Here is a 17,954-nt window from a genome sequence, read left to right on the forward strand (position 1 = left end):
TGGAAGGAAGCTTGTTCACTGCTTGCCCCGATCACAAACATAATGGCAATCACACATCCCCATTACCACCGGACCCCAATCACAGCTGGCACACCAGCCCTGGGGCAGCCTAGCGACTTCCACATTATTCCGGTGGCCCGGTATTCAAAGCTTCACGCTCCTTTCCCTCCCCCCACAACAGACTGGCGCTGCTGCAGAAGTAGACGGCCCTGCCCCATTTACCGATGCGTACCCCGCCATCTATCCCTTGGATATCAAGGCTCTGCGTAACCGTGAAGCAACCGCTGTCTCCCGGCTGCAGGAACGAGAACAGCGCAGAGGCAAAGGTGTGACAAAGGAAGCACAAGATCTGTTCGACGCCTTCAGTCGCACTATGCCTGCCCGCTGGGACGGGGCAAGTATCGTAGTTGCGGATACTGTTGTCATTTCCAAGCCATATCGTGTGGAAGATTGCCGCTCCTTGATGCCTGAAAATGGCGGCGTGAGTGCGGCTCTTATCCGAGTCCGAAAAGTGGTGCGTATATGTGGCATTGATGTAGATCCGCGTCTTGGTATATGCTAATTCTGTCTTCGGCTTCAGCTGGAAATGGAACGAAAGAAGATTGAATTGCGAAACGCTTTTCCCGACCCTCCGCGGGCCGCCGACTCTAACCCAAATGCTAGCTGTCCTGGCGGTGCGTCCGCGAGCACTCCCAGAGACCGTGACCGAGACCTACGAGCAGCGGCCGTAGCAGTGCCAAGAAGTAATCCCCGTTCATCCCCTCAGTCAAACGCGCCAGCCAGTGGTCAGAGGAAGGGCGGTTAAAAGGACCCGATGATCCAGTTGCAAGTAACGGTAATTTAGGGGGTAATTGTTACGATTGTGACGTGGTTCATCCGCATCGTCATATACCTTTTGGGGCGCTGGAATGATAGCGGTGTTCGGAACGCTGATATTTCTGATCTGGACCATGACAATAGGAGAAGAGGGCCAAAATATGACAATATCAAACAGAAAGGCGAAAGGCGAAAAGCTGTTTGAAATGTATTTTAGCTTCTTACGGTCCTCATAGCTACCGCTTTATTCTACCGTTAACTCTATCTTATCGAGCAACTCATACGGACAGAGGGATTAGAGAGATGCTTCAACTTTGGGTCAACGGAGCAATTGCTAGTCTCGGTCAGATCGTATTCAATCACCTCTGTTTGGGATATATTGCAGTTTACAAACCGGATTCGGTGGGTGCAATGGCATCGTCACAGGCATTTAGTAGGAGATTTCTGTGATTTTACAATGTAGCCAAAACGAGCCAATCTGCGCGGCTGGAACCTTTTGTTGTCAATATTTGATGGATATTGTTCGACGTCACGCTTTGTCTTGATCGAGGCCGAGACCACTTGACCTCCTGTTCTCATCTCATGTGCAGCCAGACGGTCAAAGATCAACAAACGTCCTCCTTCAGCAAACAACGTCTTTTGCTCCATTTCAGGAACTATTTGTTCATTAAATCCTAGCTGGATTAACAGAAAATCACTAATAAGCAGCCCAGTCCAACAAGATGCCAAGCCTGCTTTGACCGCAGCCCCCTAGTTCCTTCACCAGCGATGGGCGTTGATCCACCTCAAACCCAACCCTGGAGAAGCGAGGAGTCGGCCCCGGGTACCTGTCACCAAACATCTTCGACTCGCTCTTCGTCTTCCCGTGATCGTCCCTTCGAATCCAGACAACCCGGGCCTGAATGCGAGGAGGCCTTGGGAATCGAGCAAGACGGCGGAGGAGCACGAGACGGCAAATCCGAAGCTGTTGGTGCTACTGCGACGACGACGGTAGCATCCGGGCCAGAGGCAGACACGGCTGAAAGGGTGTTGTTTCTGGCAAAGGATAGTGACGAGGGAAGCTGTTCGGAGATGGATTATGCAGCGGGTTCGGGCGAGGACTTCAACGATGACGAGGAAGCGGGCCTTACGACGCAGCAGAGGAAGAAGAGAGGTTTGATGCGGAAGAAAAGGCGGGACGATGGCGAGGGGCTGGATGTTTCGCTCTCGGTTGCGCAGAAGCATCTAGCGGATAAGCATGTAATGAGGAGGCTGTCGGTTAACGTGATGTTTATCCTGCTGTGGTATCTATTTTCGGTGTCGATATCGCTGGTGAGATTCCAATTGCGCTTTTTTTTCCTCCTCTGGTGAATGATTCAATGGCTGACGGTAATTTTAAATCAGTATAATAATTGGATGTTTGATCCAAACCACCTCGATTTTTCCTATCCCCTGTTTACGACGAGCATTCACATGGCGGTCCAGTTCTCGCTTGCGTCGTTTTTGCTCTACTTCTTCCCTAAATTGCGGCCGCGCAACCCTGCTGCTCCGCAAGCAGCACCGTCAATGACCGGAAATGCGCCGAATACTAGTCCAGTCGTGACCAAAGCTTTCTATTTTACTCGGCTGGTTCCATGCGGCACTGCTACATCGCTGGATATTGGACTGGGGAATATGTCCCTGAAATTTATCTCCCTCACATTCTTGACGATGTGTAAATCGTCTACGCTGGGATTCGTCCTTCTTTTCGCGCTCATTCTCGGCCTCGAGGCCCCATCTATGAAACTAATAATGATTATCTGCACAATGACCGTGGGAGTGGTCATGATGGTTGCTGACGAGGCGACCTTTAATGTCATTGGGTTCTCCCTGATCATTGCGTCCGCCTTTTTCTCCGGGTTTCGATGGGCGCTCACCCAGCTCTTGCTCCTTCGACACCCAGCGACCGCAAATCCATTTTCCACGCTCTTCTTCCTTACTCCAATCATGTTTGTTTCTCTAGTCATCCTTGCATTATTGATCGAAGGGCCTTTTGAGATTATAGCAGGCTTGGGACTTCTTGCTGAGCGGTTTGGAGTCTTGCGTGCAGCAGCGGTGCTCATCTTCCCTGGAACTCTTGCATTCTGCATGATTGCATCTGAATTCGCACTTCTACGGCGCTCTTCAGTAGTGACGCTGAGTATCTGTGGCATCTTCAAGGAAGTGATCACAATCGCAGCCGCAGGGATTCTATACGATGACCGTTTGACCTTGATCAACTTGGCCGGTCTCGTGGTCACTACGTGCTGCATCGCAACGTACAATTACATGAAGATTACGAAGATGAGAAAAGAAGCGCAGAAGGATCTAGTTGAGCATCCAAGTGAGATGGATCGCGAGTCCGATGAGGATGAGACCGCGCATCGGGATATCCTCGACGGTCAGGGATCCGGACTTCTTAGGCCGACAGCTGGCAGTAGAGAAAGCAGTCCATATGCACCTTCATCGTCGAGATCGCGGCGAGGGTGAACTTTTAGCTTCTTGGGATGTAATGCATAGAATGCCCATTTTTGATACATTAGAGATCCCTAGCTGGTGCTCATGGCGCCGCTTTTTGGTAGCTTGCCTGTCTCCTTGGGATTTTTGTTTTGCTGAGATTGTTTATCAAGTGCTGGGAACGGGGCGTTGAGATAAACTAGGAGTTTTTGTTCAAGGCTTTCAACTACTTCAAACATGCACTGTCATTTCTCCCGACCGCTAACTAGTAATATTTGGTCAGTTTTATTTGGGATTCCAGTGCTGCCCTTGTTCCTGGCTAAGTGCTCTCTTATCTTCAGGGACGGATCACTCTGTCTGTTATATACTTATAGATACCCGCTGTCAACACGAGTTTCCCTTTATAGTTTGTCTTGAGAGGTTCGTTTCCGATCCCAGAGAGTCTGCACGCCTATCTTGCTTCATCTGATAACGGCGTCGAGAGGTCTGGGTGGCGTCTAGCCGGGTCGCTATGCGTCCCATTGGAGGATGTTTCCGTTTCCGTGATGGATTTATTTAGAATCTTGTTAGCAGCAATGCCGAAGATCGAGGATCCGGCGCAGAGATGTGCTCTCGCCTCTCCACGTACTACCCATCAGTTAGACAGCGGCATGGCTGCAAAGGGCGTCGGAGGTTTAGGCACGATTGCTAAATTGATTCCATTCATAGATCTGACTCGTTTGCTACCGACCTTTGACAGCTTTTGATATCCGGAATACCTCCATCAGGCAAGTCCACGCAGACTTTTAAGAATGACTATAAGTTGCGGCAGCAGGGATGCGATTCCAGAAGGTGATTCCAGCATCCAACAGGGGTTCGACGGGCAATTATTCAGCAGCCAACAGAACGCTCTCCGCCGGCCGCCAGCGATCAGTCATCCTATCCCCGAAGCTCTATGTGGCGGTTGTCTGTCGGATTTCGGGGTCTGCTACGAAAAGCCGCCGAGCATCTGTCTAGCACGAGCTGCATCGCCAAAGTGCAACCTTGAAGCCACTCAAGCGCGACGCCGTCCAGCAATGACGACATGCCGGGTGTAGAATCCTTGTCAGCGGGATTCTCTCGTTCGAGAACTGTTGTCTGAAAATAGCATGTCTTGCAGCACATTGTGCCTCACGATGTTTTTGTGACCACGGTCGACCTGTTTTGCTGTGCAAGTACGGATCAGTTAGTCACTTTATCTTGCCTCTCTCTCTCTTTCCGCCGAGAGTCCAGATGAATAATTCGGTGCCGTTTATGCGACCTGAGGAGAATCTTCTCGGCAACCAGCAAGCAGTTGGTATCATTTAAGAAGGATGGCTGGACCCCTCGCGACACGATTTGGAATGACGTTCGATACCATTATATTTACCCTATCGGGGCTATTTCTTTTTAACATTGGGTGGACATTTCCTTAGCAATGCGCGAGAGTAAGCCGGTTCACCGTGTATCTGTCGCTTGCACCGAGTGCCGTTCACGACATATGAAGTGTGACGCGCAGCTGCCAGTGTGCTCCCGCTGCGGGTTGGAGAATAAACAGTGCACCTATCCCAAGTCTCGGCGTGGCGGTCGACGTCGCCCAGCTGCCTGCTCGGCCGCTCAGCAGGATCCGACTCGAGCTTCAGGCCGCACCAGTACCTCTCCGGCATGGAGTACAAGCGTCGACGAACCGGGCCAGAGAGGCAGCTCCTCGGGGCGGCATAGGACCAGCGTCGATTCTGCACTTAGTCCAGGCCACGTTTCTGATTCCAACACCATGCCATTTGATAACCTGCTTGATCGCTACTATTCGTTCTTCCACGACGCGCATCCCTGCGTTCTTCCGAAACGCTACCTGCTGGATAGGCTGGAGAAAGATCCGCTGTCATTCGAGGCATTGGTTCTGGTGATGCGGTATATTGGCTCGCTATTCGATCCGTCGACGCAGTCTGAGCTTCTGGAACAGGAGATGTTGCAAGCGCTCGCGCCGACTCTCAATCATCAAGTCCTTTTGACCGGGTATCACGTTCAGTCGCTGCTATTATATATTATCACACTATACGGCTGTAATAAAATTGAAAAGGCTGCCGAATTGATGGAAAAATCAATTCAAATCGCTTTAGGACTCGGAATGCAGCTAGAAGAATTCGCCGTGCAGCATGGGGAAGGTGATCCAGTCCTCGAGGAAAGCTGGAGACGGACCTGGTGGCAATTATACATTATAGACTCCTATATCACTGGCGGCACTCGCACGTTCCCTGCAAAGACTAGCTACGTCGAAATCACCGCATTACTGCCCTGTGAGGGTGACAATTATGAATCAGGGGTAAGTTATACCAAACCTATCCAGATCTTGCTGACTCCAGTTTTGAAGGCTATCCCTGTACCACGCACGCTCTACGAATATGATATGCGGGAATTTTTAGGAATGGATGGAGATGTTGAGTTTTCATCATTTGCAGAGGTGGTTGGTTTGATCAGAAGCCTGAACCTCGTTTTCGCTGGGAGAGAACCGGGCAATCCGGTCGCTGCGCAGACTCTATGTGCGGACGCAGACATCGCTATCTCAGCTTGGTGCGCACTCCTCCCACCTTCTAAGCGGAGAATAGTTAGGAGTGATGGTACCATAGATGGGCAACTTTTCACGGCAAATCTCTTAATCCACACGTATGCCACCTCTTTCCATTCTCAAATGTCCGTTTGTTGACGTGGCCTAATCTTTCTTGATTTGAAGTTATGTTGTCGACCTTCATCGCCAGTTCTCAGAGCTCGCCTACAGCCCCATTGAATCGGTCGCTAGATGTTCACCAACGCCTCCAATAGAACGGGCACTTATGCCACCATCCGCTGACATGGAAACCCATACTCTGAGAGCCCTCCTGTCCATCGAACGGATGAATAGATTGCTCACGGTGGTCACTTGCCTAGCTATACGCACACCGTTCATAATCTGTATGATCGCAACCTCCACGATTGCCCATTTGTCCGCTTGCAAGCATCTCTTTCGAGACAGGAGACTACGGATGGAGCGGGAGAAAATACGACTAAACATGGGTGCACTCAAGACCCTGAGCGAAGTGTGGCCGCTTGGTAGGCGGACGTACACTGAGGTTGGGATAATTGCGCGCGAAATCCTTGCGCTCGCGGACAATGATATCAGTCCGTGGACAAGACCCGCGAGCTTCGACTTCGCGGGGAATGGAGAGTTTAAGGACGCGGTCGAAATGTTCGACGTCTACAATATATTCGATGAGCCCGAGGAGTGCGACTTTCTGGACGATTTGCGGAGGCGTTAAGGCTGGTGACGATTTTTCAAGGCGGTTTTAACTTATGGGAATTAGGAGGTATTAATAACTAATGGTTCAACAAGCTAATGGCTCCCAAAAGTTCGGTGCTTGATATCGGTTTTTCTGGGGGTTCAGGAGGAAGTACTCACCGGGAAACCAACCTGATAGACTTGCATTTACTATTTCTTCTCTCCTTTCCATTCTTTTATTTTCCATTTTTCAACATCTACGCAACATACCTAACAAGCACATTCTTTGCCATTCGACCTGCCCTCAATTCGGGAGAGTATCGCGGTGATACGATTTCCTTCCACGCTCTTGTGTTGGTGAGTGCCTCTTCCATGCCGGACTCCACCCTGCACCTCTATCCCACAAAGCACTAACCAGATTTCTATCAGACCCATACCATTTCTTCAATTCGAGGTTAAAATGGCCGGCTCCCTAACGCGCAATCGGTAACGATGCGGATCAGTTCTTTCAGGGGAACTTCTTACAGATACGAAAAGAGGCCAAATGAGTTTATTAAGAACCTAGTGAGGCCTATGAAGTGCCAAATCTAATACGATGGCAACTGGGATTGTTCAACAACACGCGGTGAATGGGGTTGGGGATGAGCTCAAAAGAAGTAATATTCAGGAGTTTGAAATTAGTATGATTAACTGAAGCTACTATAGAATTTTAACAAAGGTAGAGTGGTATTACTTTTCACATAGTCTTGCTGCAACGATATCTGATCTTCTTGGAGATTTATTATCATTAAGAGGTGACGCTGATTTTTGGAGAAAGGAGCACCAATGAAGCCAGGTTTGTTTTGCACAAAATCTATCTCGCTCAATAGCAGCTTGCAAAAACACCAAATACTCTGACAGGGGAATAAAGCGCTGGATTGAGCTCTGTCGTCTCTTATCTTTATATGTAGAATTTCAATGACCATCCTGAATCCAATATCGTTTCCAAATGTATCGCGTATCGTAAAGGGGGTATCTGAATCAACCTCGAGCCGGGAGAGGCAGTAGATACAAAACATGTCGTCTTTTTTCCATAGCAAATAGCCCAATATATCAATCATTAAATTGCAAAATATCATCCGTCATTTTCAATTTCCAATGCCGCATCATGGCCCTCGTCGATCAAGTCGTAGATATATTCTTCGTATCGCCCGCCCCCCTTTAAAAAGAAATTGAAAAAAAATATATATATAACATCCAGTAACCGAGGCAAGATACATTAGCAATCATTCTAATAACTCTCTGCCGGGATATACACACCGTTTCAAAAACACCCAGAAACTCCTTATAACTGATCGAATGCTAGACTCCCGCACTACTCCTCCTCATCGATTGCTCTTCTCGACCGGTCGAACATCGCGAACTGATTCTTGATGCCGTATATCGCGAACCCCACTATTGCGAGAATGATGAAGAGAACGATGATGATAATTGCAATGGCGATGTTTTTCTTGACCATCTCGGCTTGTCGGAGTGGAATGGGTCAATTCGGTTGGAGTTATCGGAAGACGTTGCGGGCCGGACAACGGAGGGAAGAGGCGCGAGTTGTGATGAAAGGCGGAATAAAGGGCAGCTGCGGAGGGAATAAAACAGGGACTTGATGCTTTTGTATGTAAAGGGAATAATGGCGTGTAATAATTTCTTGATGCTGTCCAAGTTGTTCAAGTTGAGATGATCCGCTGCGTTGGCATGTCAACACTGCTGGTTGTCCGGGCAACACCATGACGACAGAGCAACCAGCTTTCATACGGAAATTTATCTACTTTTTTCCTTGGGTGGCTGGCAAGCCCCATAGCATGACAATTTATACATCTAGTATCTATTCACAAAGCTGCAATAGTGGCTTTCTCATGTATCAAGCTCACGGCAACAAGCCTGGTGGGAAGCTCAGCCATATCGCAATGCTCATTATCCATATGGCGGCATTAGATCATGTTCTGGAGCATGACTTGGTGAGGATGTTCTGAAGCAGATCATCGTGCATTTTGAAAACATCACCCATCTTGCTCAAGTCTTTGGCGCTCATGGAACGTCTGACGTCTGCTGCATCCCGGTACGACTTTGGTCCGCGAAGCTTGCCCCCAGCCAAAAGATCCAGAATCGCCAGTGGTGCCAGCTCTTTGTTCTCAACAATATCCTTCAAGGTAAGCGCTGCGTCGCCCACCTCGCCCGCTATTCTAATAAGACGTGCAAGCCTCGCCAAGCCTGCCGCCACGGCAAGAAATTCTCCGGCGAAGGGGATAAAAAAGAGAAGCGCGGCGATTAGCAGTGAAAATAACTCTTTTTTCTTCTGCTCTTCAATCTCCTCAGCAATCTCCTTGGTCTCTTCCATGGCATCAATGGCTTGTACCATCATGAAGACGGGCATGGAGAGAACTTGCACAATATCCTGTTCGTCGCCTTCCCAGTGATCCGTGCCAATTTGAAGAGCGCCTATGATGAGCTCGGTCTGGAGGGTCGGTAGGTTCTTGAATGCTCCCACAATGATATCTTTGGGGTTGGGAGGTTCCCAGTCCCGCATGAGCCGGGGTCCGCCCATGATTTCTAGGGTAGTAGGCAAGCAGTCCGTTGGATAGTCGCACGGGACTATGTGCTCAGTGTTGACAAACTCGACGACGTCTGAATCAATTCCAGTTTCGTTTACCACAGCCTCGAGAAAGCCGGCCTTGTCCTTTAAAGTATATTCGAGCGTGAAATCTGTGGATAGCTTCTTGTGGAGGTGGACAGGCACGGGGCACGGTCCGTTATATGTGTTGCCGTCACCTTCAAATTTGCAGTCAAAGAAAGCCTGACCGGGGCCGGTTTCCCAGTCTACAAACGTAAGAAATTGGTATTCTCCTGATACCTTCATATAACGAGAATAACTTGCAAATTTGCTGTCGTAGCCATCGTTGACCTCGTCGTACTTCGCCATCAAGTCAACAAGCTTTTTCTTAAGCAACTCTACGGTCCATCGATTTACGCAGCGTCGTGGTGAGGTACCTGCTACTCGTTCTAGGGCCTCTAGGCCACCGTCAAGATCGGCTTCCCCGCAGGGTTCGTAGTGCGATTCTTCGTCCTCCGGAGGGACACCAGTGCCGCCATACCGGTCGAGATCAACAGCCCAATCCGAGGTGCCACCAAAGTTTAGGAACTTATACAACGCGGAGCGAACGGTTTTGGTCTCATCACTCATCCAGCCAACCCATTCGAGGTCGTTGTACACAAGGATATCGGAATGGGACTCATCGTCGAAGAATCCCTTTGTCTTAATACCGGTCTCCTCAAAGTCTTCACCGAACTTGATAAGCTCGCGGATTTCAGCGGACGAAATATACCCGCTGGTGTTGGTGCAGACACCTGGCGCTGCGTCGGATACGAGCGCCGAACCGGTGAACTTGCACGTCGGGCCTGTGCAACCTTCTTCTGCCATTTTGAAGCTGCGCCCGTAACTCGTAATTCCGCAGAAGACCTTGTTAGCTGGAACGCCGGCTTTGGTAATCATCGATAAAGCACTTTGGGTTTCTGTAATGTTGATATGAGATCGGAGACAGTTCCCTTCGGGACAACCCTCGGAGGTCCACTTGTTGCCGTAATCCCATTGTCCATGGAGGTCGTAGGTCATGTAAATAATATAGTCAACAGTCTCGCCAATCTCCTTGATAGGAAATCCTTTTAAATACCAGTAAGATGCCGGAGCCGCGATGGAAACGGATTTATCGGGTAACCGTTGCTTCACCATTTTGATAAACTCCAAGTAGTTCTTCCCCTCCTCAATAGTTCCAGGCGGGATATCACCCGGAAGGCTGGGGGCGGCGGGATATTCCCAGTCAAAATCAACACCCTCAAGGTCATGATCCTTGATGAAATTGACCACATTTGTCACGAATTTCAGGCGGTTTTCGGGTGTCACACCCTCCCTAAAGATCGTGTATGTTGGGCGCTCGGTGGAGAATGTCCACCCACCAAACGAAAGGATACGCTTTATTCCAGTCATTCCCTTCAGTTTCATAAACTGATCCTTCACCCGGGTAATATCTACATCGAATTCTGGGGTGAGATCCGCAAATGCAAAGTGTATGTGGGTAAAATGATCAGTGTCGATATCTGTAACGTCCATATGAAGGCAGATTCGGTCTTTGTTCCACGCTTCAAAATAGGCGACGCGAGAGAAACTCTCAGGGGGTTCCTCATTGTTGACAACATCCATACCGCAGTTCGAAATACATCCATTAGCACCAGGCTTCGAAGTACCAGGGGCTCCGGTGTCGGCTGGACTCTCAACGCAAAAATCCCTTGTTAGACCACATTGGCCCCATACATTGCAGCAGACGTTGAGGGGACAAGGGTTGAGATCTTGAAGCTTTGTGCCGTCAGTTGGGCGAGCGGTGCCTGGCACTTGAGGGCCGCAGACAGCATTAGGAATAGGGGCGGGCATCGGGGGATCCCCAGAACTCAGGCAGATCCTTTGGCCCACCTGAAGATTCTTGCAGCCAGTCCAGCCCCAGGTGTTCTTATTCAGGCTTTCAATATTGTCTGTGGTTAGATAATATGTCTGTGCGATGCTGAAACAGATATCGGCCGGCTGAATCGTGTAGGTCGCACAAGTGCCATCAGGATTGGGTTTCGGTGAAAAGTCCGGCAAGTCGCCAGCAGAGCAGCAAACCCACTGGTTAGGCTTCAAGGTCCCGCAAAAATTGGACACTTCTTTGTTGTAATCCTTCAGCTGGGTTTGGCTAATGCTGCACCTCTGAGCTAGACTATAGCAGCCGTCTCCTGCGGCGACCTGTATGGCCCTGCAAGGCGCGCGACGATGCAGATCGCGTGCTAATCCTGGAGTTCGCTTCTCCATAGTATCGGATTGCTGGAGACCTGAAGCCAAGGCCATTATCTGCGGGACATCGGTCGCCTGGCGCATACTAATCTCTACACCCTTCCACGTTTCCTTTTTGTTAAATCCGGAAAGGCACTTGGCATCACTCCAGTTTCTAACGGCCTCTTGAGCACCTGTAATGTCGCCCTCGGGGTCGGCGTATAGACCCAGGATCCACGTATTTGGCGCGTCGTCATCACTGTCGCGGCAGAGCTGCACGGCAATCTTGCCTGCTGAGGGATTTCTTTCGATGTTGTCGACGAACTGTTTGATTATCGATGCCGCAGTTGGTTTGTGGATCTCTTCACCAATGTATAGGCCCACAACCGCTTTACCAGAATGGGCGAAAATAACGGTAGAACTGCAGTCGGGCTCGGATTTGACGAGGTCTTCAAGTTTGTTGGCAGCCGAGATAATGTCTTCAAGTTGGTCTCTGCCATCGTTGCCGGTCCAGCGGAGGAGATGGACGTCTGATTTATTTCTGAGCATTTTGGCACCACGCATACACCCGGAAGTAGAGGTTGAAGATCGGCGTTGGTGTAAGCCAAAGGCAAAGGGACTCACGGAAAGATTAATATCCTGCGTGGTAGCCGCCTTCGAAGCTTTGCAAGCCCGAAACGTAATGTGCGTATCAGAGTTGTCAATGGGCGTATAAACAGCCATGTCAAAGAGAGTGGTCTCCGCACACCGTCGAAGGGCGCTTTCGCCATGGAGGTAGGTCCAATTCGATGGGTTGGAGCCTGCAAAGCTGCACTGGTCCGGGCACGGATCAAATGGTGTGGACTGGGCAAAAACAGTAGAGGCCAGCCACGGCACAAAGGTATAGGCAAGGGCGGGCTTCATCTTCGGTCTTCCCTAGCACCAGAATGCGGAGGGAACGTTGGGATTACGAGTCAGGAAGAAGGAGATGATAGCGAAACGGCAGAAAGGGTTCTTAAGGGAAATAGGTTGGGCAGAGTATCCTTTCAGGGGGGAAACAGACTGAGAAATTGAAAGGTCGGCCATGTCATGGTTTGCTGGCCACTGGCATTACAGCAGCGCACATAGGGCCCTGCCAAAAACGAATATGAGATGGTACCATTTTCAGGGATCAAATTACCCTGTCTTAGTGAACGGTTGGCGCCGTGCTAAGTTGAACCGACGAACAAAGCGGTGATCCGGCCGAATTCCACGAAGAACGGGCCGGAAAGCCATTATAAATCTTACCAAGTTGGCTTGTGCTGCAGCTCTTCCTCGATGTCGAATTGTCCATTTTGAGATATCGGTGTGTTGTCTCCGGGAACACTGCGGAGTAACCACGCCCAGGTTCTTGAATAGCCAACAGAGATTGTTCACCGGATGTGACCTTGGATTGCCATCTGTACTAGCCGGGACCTTTTCTCGCTGAAACCCGCCAGAATGCCGCGGAGATGGTCTAGATAAAAATGACAATCTCGGGCACCCGCGGATTAAGGAGGAACGAGAAAGAGGTAATAGAAACCGCGATATCTCCCAGCTACCTTCGAGGCCGCGCCTGTCGCATCTTCGCTTCATCTTTACGGGGCAGACGCTTGGTTTCCGTCTATTTTGATTCCCGTCAGCCCTTAACTCGGTACGCGATGAAATCTGCGTCTCTCCTGTTTATCCTCTGCCTGGTGACGGGTGCGCTCGCGGAGGAGTTTGCGCCTAAGTTTCCGAGTGCTCGTGGTGCCTGCGAGGTGGCGTGGCAACTCTTCGCTATTCATGCCGATACACTGGCAGCCTCCCGAACTAAGACGAAACCGAAGTTCATTCAATGGTATTTTGGAGATAGGACGAACTTCAACGAAGTGACGCGGTTTCTGCACCCGCATGACACAGAGCTTCCCAATATCTTCCCGTCCGGACAGAAGCTTGATGCCCCCCTCGATACAATACTCCAACAATTGATCGATGCGAGAGCAACCGGGCCCTTATTTTATGGGCGAGTATTTCCGGGGGTTTCACATCCAGAATTTCTGCGAGCCTTTTCAACGTCCATACACGATGTTGCACAGAAGTTAGATCTTTCTGACAAAGTTGAGAAACATTTGCACGATAACTTGCATGGGTCTTTAAAGGGGATTGTGGATGCGCGAAAAGCCGACTCTGACTATTACCTTAGAAGGGAACTGCACGGGGCGGCGAAAGAACATGGCAAGGATATAGATCTTAAGCTGAAAGAGTTCAAGCTCGCCGACGAAACTCTTTCTACGCTCGATTGGGACGCAACATTGAGGGGATACAAAAAAGAAAATGAACTGGACGAGACGGGTAAATGGTTGGAGGAGCAGTATAATAAGTACCTAACGACCGGGAGCCCGTACGAGCTATCGATGCGGGTCGGTCATTTGAAGTCGATTCAGGATTTCAAAGAAGCCCTGGATATCCAGATGGGGGTTGGTTGCTCGAGGAAATGAACGACGGCGGGTTGGCTCAATCGGCACGACAGTTTTCGGGTTTTCAGCTGAGCCTGTCAATTAGGTAGTTAGTGATATACAAGCACAGACGAGCCAACGGCTGATGTCGGGAGAAATTGAGGGCTGTCAGATCCTCGTGGGTTTGATATTCCCTGACAGCTAAGGAAAGATGAGTTGGTTAACTAGGCTGTAACAAACAATTAGTTAGTTAAGCTTCACAAGAATCAATATTAGCGATGTTTTGGGAAGTACATACTAGACATACATACTCTGTACTCCGTACACGCACAAACATATGCCTAGTCGATGGGCATATTATTCCATGATGTAGAATGTGTTGTGGCCTGGAATACTGAAAAACCAGCATCCCCGTTTTAGGTAGTTATCTTGCCTGTCATTTTCTGAGAGTCGACCTTTCTGCGGCACCCGGGCGACAACTCATCTCGAACTTGCGCGTAATATACAGCCGAATCCCGTCGTTCTCCATTCCCCGCCATTCCTCCGGCATACTGATCAACAACTCCAAACTCACTCATATTGACTCCACGTTCGTTGTAGAACCATGTCTCTGGCTGGTGGTCGAAGACAGTCCACCGCACCGATTCAGGAGAAGCGGCAACATATCCGCGCCATGCGTGGATTGTCCCCGGACGCATATCTTTCCACGCATCCCGCTCTAATGCCGTCTCCGAGAGATCAATCGCCATGTCCCGGGTCCACCGCATGATGTCCTCGCGGAAAAATGGATTTCTATCGTCACGCTCGGCTTCGTAAAGCAAAAACCAGTCTGGTGTGGGATCGATGGCTTTCCCGACAAGTGGGTTGCCAATCACGATGCAGGCCCGTGCAATCTGTGGCATCATGGATGGCTTGCGGCGGGCCAACTCAAGATAGGTCTCACTATCCGCCCAGTGAGGATTGAGGTACGGCAGGTGTTCCTCGGGGGTTTCCTCCGTTATTGGGACAGGTCGTTGTTCATAATGAATCTGGCGAGAACAGCACGGCGGATAAGGTCATCGCTTCGTCCGGCATGTCAGGCTGCATAGACCACCATTCAGCAAACATAGTGTCATGGTAGATCCCGCGAACGACGCATCGGAGCTCATCTCGCTTAGGGTCCCGGAGCCGAACGTATCGGTCAATGTGTTCCCGGAGTAAGCTGCGTAGAGTAGCAAGAGCGCCGTATTAACGTGAGGCGGTATAGCATCAGGCAATGGTGAATAGAGATATGGCAAAGCGGTAGCGTGCCGGCTCCATCCGACGTCTTGGTCGCGCAGCTGTCGGTGGTTTTGAACGCAGATTCGCTGCGTGCTGCGGGGAATCGTCGAGATGGGTAAATAGAGGACGTTGGTGACCAGAGGCCCGAGCTGATGCGGACAGCTGGGATCCTACAAAGGCCGCGCATTAATACTGTCGCGGCGAAACGGGGGGCATGACATTTATTGAGGTGAAGTTGAACTGGTTGAATGGTTCGAACAGGGTGGCCTGAGTGAGTTGTTAAGTGAGGAGTTAAGATGTAGGGAACGAGGGCTTGGGTGGTTTCGACAAAAGGGAATATATAGTCTTATTCCGCGAAAAGAAATGAATAAATAAATACTCTGGAGACAGAGATGATAAACTGAGGATGATACTAATGGAATAGGAATTACTGCAGTTTTCCCTTTTTTCTTTCAGGCATTATTTGAAAATCTTTTGCTTGCTAAATGGAAATCATACTTATCAGCACAAGCATAACTGCTCACTACTCCGTACACATATCAGATACGCCCCAAGATCTGATAGTTTATCTTATGGTCAATGGCAATCTTCTATGTTCTATTTACCTCAAGCTGTCGCTCAACAAAAAGATAGACAACCTGTCTCAAGTTAAAAAAGTGGTACATGAAGGGAAGATAATGTGCGCCTAGGATATACAGATGTACATTGCACAGGTAGATTTTAAAGCAGACCGCTAGAAGAAGATCTCATGGCACTCCTCTCTGATGCCGCGGAAAGGAGTTGATATTCATCGGCATTGTCCGTTGGCTCCCGTCAGGATACGGATGATGTTGCGTGAGTGGAGGCGGAGGCAGTTGTGGATGCTGCGGAACGGGCTCCTGATGCAGGCTCATCATGGCATTTGACACTTCGCGCTCCGCAGGGGAGCGCTGTTCTAGGTGCGGAAGTTGACCGGGAGTGCCGTTGAAGGAGTCAGGCCGGACGCTTTGTGGTCGATGGCCGTGGCTTGAAAAGTTTGGGGTGTTTCGTCCGGTACTGTTGGGTGGTGGGAGCGGGCTTGGAGCGTTGAATGAATAGGTCAGGGGCGGTCTTGAATGCGCGGAAGAACTGGGCATGCTATGCATCGTTGGATGGGAGGGCTGTGGTGGGGAGTGAGCTGCCGCCTCATCGCCGTGATAGGAAGCTTTTGACTGATGGTTCCCGATGCGCTGCCGCTTTGCCGGTCTGAACGGCTCATGGACATCGTTGGGGTCTCGGGTTTCGTATGGTGTTGACGGATTCGCGGGTTGTCGATCTTGATTCAGTGATTCAGGGGAAACGGGGTTACTTTGCTGGGATGGCGATGGCATATGGAAACGATTGGAACTGGGGTTTCCGTTGTTGTTTGCATTAGGGAGTTTCTGCAACAGGTTCTTGGTAGCAGACGCAGCATGTTGCCTCTCGAGGATCGGATCCATATAGGCCCCAACTCCCGAGCGACCCATGCTCTTATCGTGCATAACAACGCGTTTCCATTTCGCAACTAGATGATCATAGTCCCATCTTGTGGACTCTGCACTGTTCATGCTGCTCTCCTTCTCATCCAACTCCCGCGCCACTTCTGGTGCGAGAGGCAACAAATTGGGCGGGAAAATGGCAAATTCCCTGGGCCATTGACAGGAAGTCAGTTTCTCAACCTGTGCGCGTAGTTGGTTCGCCTCCTGCTGCGTCCTCTCGAGTTGCTGTTCCACCTTCTTTAATTTCTCCGTCTCCCTCGCGAATGCACGGGTGATTTCCAATTGCCATAGGTTCCGCTGCTCATGCGGAGGCAGAGCGATCCAGTGGCGTAATGACAAGTCCAAATGGCGTATCATCATCTCTTCATGTTGCTGAGAGGTCCTCTCCACGATTTCGGCATCACTGTTAGGAGAACCGGCATTATACTGTGAAGCCCCCGGCGCAGTTGACACTGCAGAGCCTAATTTATCCAATTTCCACTGCTGTATTTTTGCTCGAAGGGCCTGCTGGACGATATCTCTCTGATTTGGCGTAGGTGGCTCAATCGGAAAGGAGTCTGGGGAAGAAAAGGGATGCGTGGAGAAGAGGCTGGGAGGAGGCGGCAGCGCTTGCAAGCACAGCGACGGGAACGTCTGTGATTGGAGATCAAAGTCGAAAGGAGATAGTGTTGAGGATTTGCGTGTACTACATGGAATTGTTTTAACCCATCAGCAAAGTTGCATGCCGCTGTAATGTGATTCAAGGGGGCACGATTGGGACCTACGTGGCAGCCTTGATGCTATCGAGCACCTCACGCAACGCCAATTCCAGAGCTCTTGCGGTTTCCGGATTTGAATCCGTCAATATATTGAAGCGCTCGAGCGGCGTCGCCGGTATCTTGAGTTGCGACACAGAGGCATTGGGGATATCGTTGATCACGCCCGTAGCATGCCAACTCGGTTGGTTCAAGAACACCCGGTACTTCCCCGTCCCCTTTGGGTTCAATTGTAGCGGAGGGATGGAATGCGGATCGGGCGTGCGTTTCGTGCTTGAAGCGTCTGGACTTGCCTGCTTGGTGGAATTGCGCGCGGTGCGCCTTGTGATTCCGCTTCGAAGGCGGCGAATCTCCTCGACATCGTGGATTCCGTCCGGTTTCTTCTTGAACAGATACTGGTCCAGGTGGCGGCCCAAGGACGACGATGTGAAGAGCTGACGGCAATAGCGACAGTGCTTGTCTTTCACTGCGGGAACCTTTTGTCCTGACGCGTTGAGTTCCTGACTGTCTTCCTTCGTCTCGGGCTCTTTGCCAGCGTCACTCTCGGGCGCTCCAGCATCGCTCATCGTGGCTCTTCAGCTATCATGGAGATCGCGGCTCTTGTGGCTTTCGGATCGCTCAACTGCGTCAACAGTTTGGCGTTCGCAAGGTTGGGTT

General features: G+C 50.3%; 9 protein-coding genes across 9 annotated transcripts; 5 read left to right on the plus strand and 4 right to left on the minus strand.

Moving 5' to 3' along the window:
- Positions 1-373: 373 nt before the first annotated feature.
- Positions 374-805, plus strand: UREG_01089 (uncharacterized protein; the record flags this gene model as incomplete). The annotated part of the gene is made up of 2 exons (XM_002541527.1): positions 374-481; positions 581-805. 2 exons carry the CDS (start codon positions 374-376, stop codon positions 803-805), a joined length of 333 nt encoding a protein of 110 aa, XP_002541573.1.
- Positions 806-1,584: 779 nt separating this feature from the next.
- UREG_01090 (uncharacterized protein) lies at positions 1,585-3,303 on the plus strand (the record flags this gene model as incomplete). The annotated part of the gene is made up of 2 exons (XM_002541528.1): positions 1,585-2,127; positions 2,200-3,303. The coding sequence occupies 2 exons, from the start codon at positions 1,585-1,587 to the stop codon at positions 3,301-3,303; spliced, it is 1,647 nt and encodes a 548-aa protein (XP_002541574.1).
- A 1,738-nt stretch (positions 3,304-5,041) lies between these two features.
- On the plus strand, positions 5,042-5,636 carry UREG_01091 (uncharacterized protein; the record flags this gene model as incomplete). The annotated part of the gene is made up of 2 exons (XM_002541529.1): positions 5,042-5,590; positions 5,631-5,636. 2 exons carry the CDS (start codon positions 5,042-5,044, stop codon positions 5,634-5,636), a joined length of 555 nt encoding a protein of 184 aa, XP_002541575.1.
- A 678-nt stretch (positions 5,637-6,314) lies between these two features.
- Positions 6,315-6,560, plus strand: UREG_01092 (uncharacterized protein; the record flags this gene model as incomplete). The annotated part of the gene is made up of 1 exon (XM_002541530.1): positions 6,315-6,560. The coding sequence occupies one exon, from the start codon at positions 6,315-6,317 to the stop codon at positions 6,558-6,560; it is 246 nt and encodes an 81-aa protein (XP_002541576.1).
- Positions 6,561-7,634: 1,074 nt separating this feature from the next.
- Positions 7,635-8,018, minus strand: UREG_01093 (uncharacterized protein; the record flags this gene model as incomplete). Its single annotated transcript, XM_002541531.1, has 3 exons — positions 7,635-7,718; positions 7,820-7,850; positions 7,876-8,018. 3 exons carry the CDS (start codon positions 8,016-8,018, stop codon positions 7,635-7,637), a joined length of 258 nt encoding a protein of 85 aa, XP_002541577.1.
- Positions 8,019-8,489: 471 nt separating this feature from the next.
- Positions 8,490-12,254, minus strand: UREG_01094 (uncharacterized protein; the record flags this gene model as incomplete). Its single annotated transcript, XM_002541532.1, has 1 exon — positions 8,490-12,254. The coding sequence occupies one exon, from the start codon at positions 12,252-12,254 to the stop codon at positions 8,490-8,492; it is 3,765 nt and encodes a 1,254-aa protein (XP_002541578.1).
- Positions 12,255-12,835: 581 nt separating this feature from the next.
- UREG_01095 (uncharacterized protein) lies at positions 12,836-13,828 on the plus strand (the record flags this gene model as incomplete). Its single annotated transcript, XM_002541533.1, has 1 exon — positions 12,836-13,828. One exon carries the CDS (start codon positions 12,836-12,838, stop codon positions 13,826-13,828), a length of 993 nt encoding a protein of 330 aa, XP_002541579.1.
- A 374-nt stretch (positions 13,829-14,202) lies between these two features.
- UREG_01096 (uncharacterized protein) lies at positions 14,203-14,893 on the minus strand (the record flags this gene model as incomplete). Its single annotated transcript, XM_002541534.1, has 2 exons — positions 14,203-14,778; positions 14,831-14,893. The coding sequence occupies 2 exons, from the start codon at positions 14,891-14,893 to the stop codon at positions 14,203-14,205; spliced, it is 639 nt and encodes a 212-aa protein (XP_002541580.1).
- Positions 14,894-15,792: 899 nt separating this feature from the next.
- On the minus strand, positions 15,793-17,863 carry UREG_01097 (uncharacterized protein; the record flags this gene model as incomplete). Its single annotated transcript, XM_002541535.1, has 2 exons — positions 15,793-17,227; positions 17,307-17,863. The coding sequence occupies 2 exons, from the start codon at positions 17,861-17,863 to the stop codon at positions 15,793-15,795; spliced, it is 1,992 nt and encodes a 663-aa protein (XP_002541581.1).
- Positions 17,864-17,954: the final 91 nt, after the last annotated feature.

Source organism: Uncinocarpus reesii, genomic scaffold (genome assembly GCF_000003515.1).
Source record: "Uncinocarpus reesii 1704 scaffold_1 genomic scaffold, whole genome shotgun sequence".
Taxonomy (NCBI): Eukaryota; Fungi; Ascomycota; class Eurotiomycetes; order Onygenales; family Onygenaceae; genus Uncinocarpus; species Uncinocarpus reesii.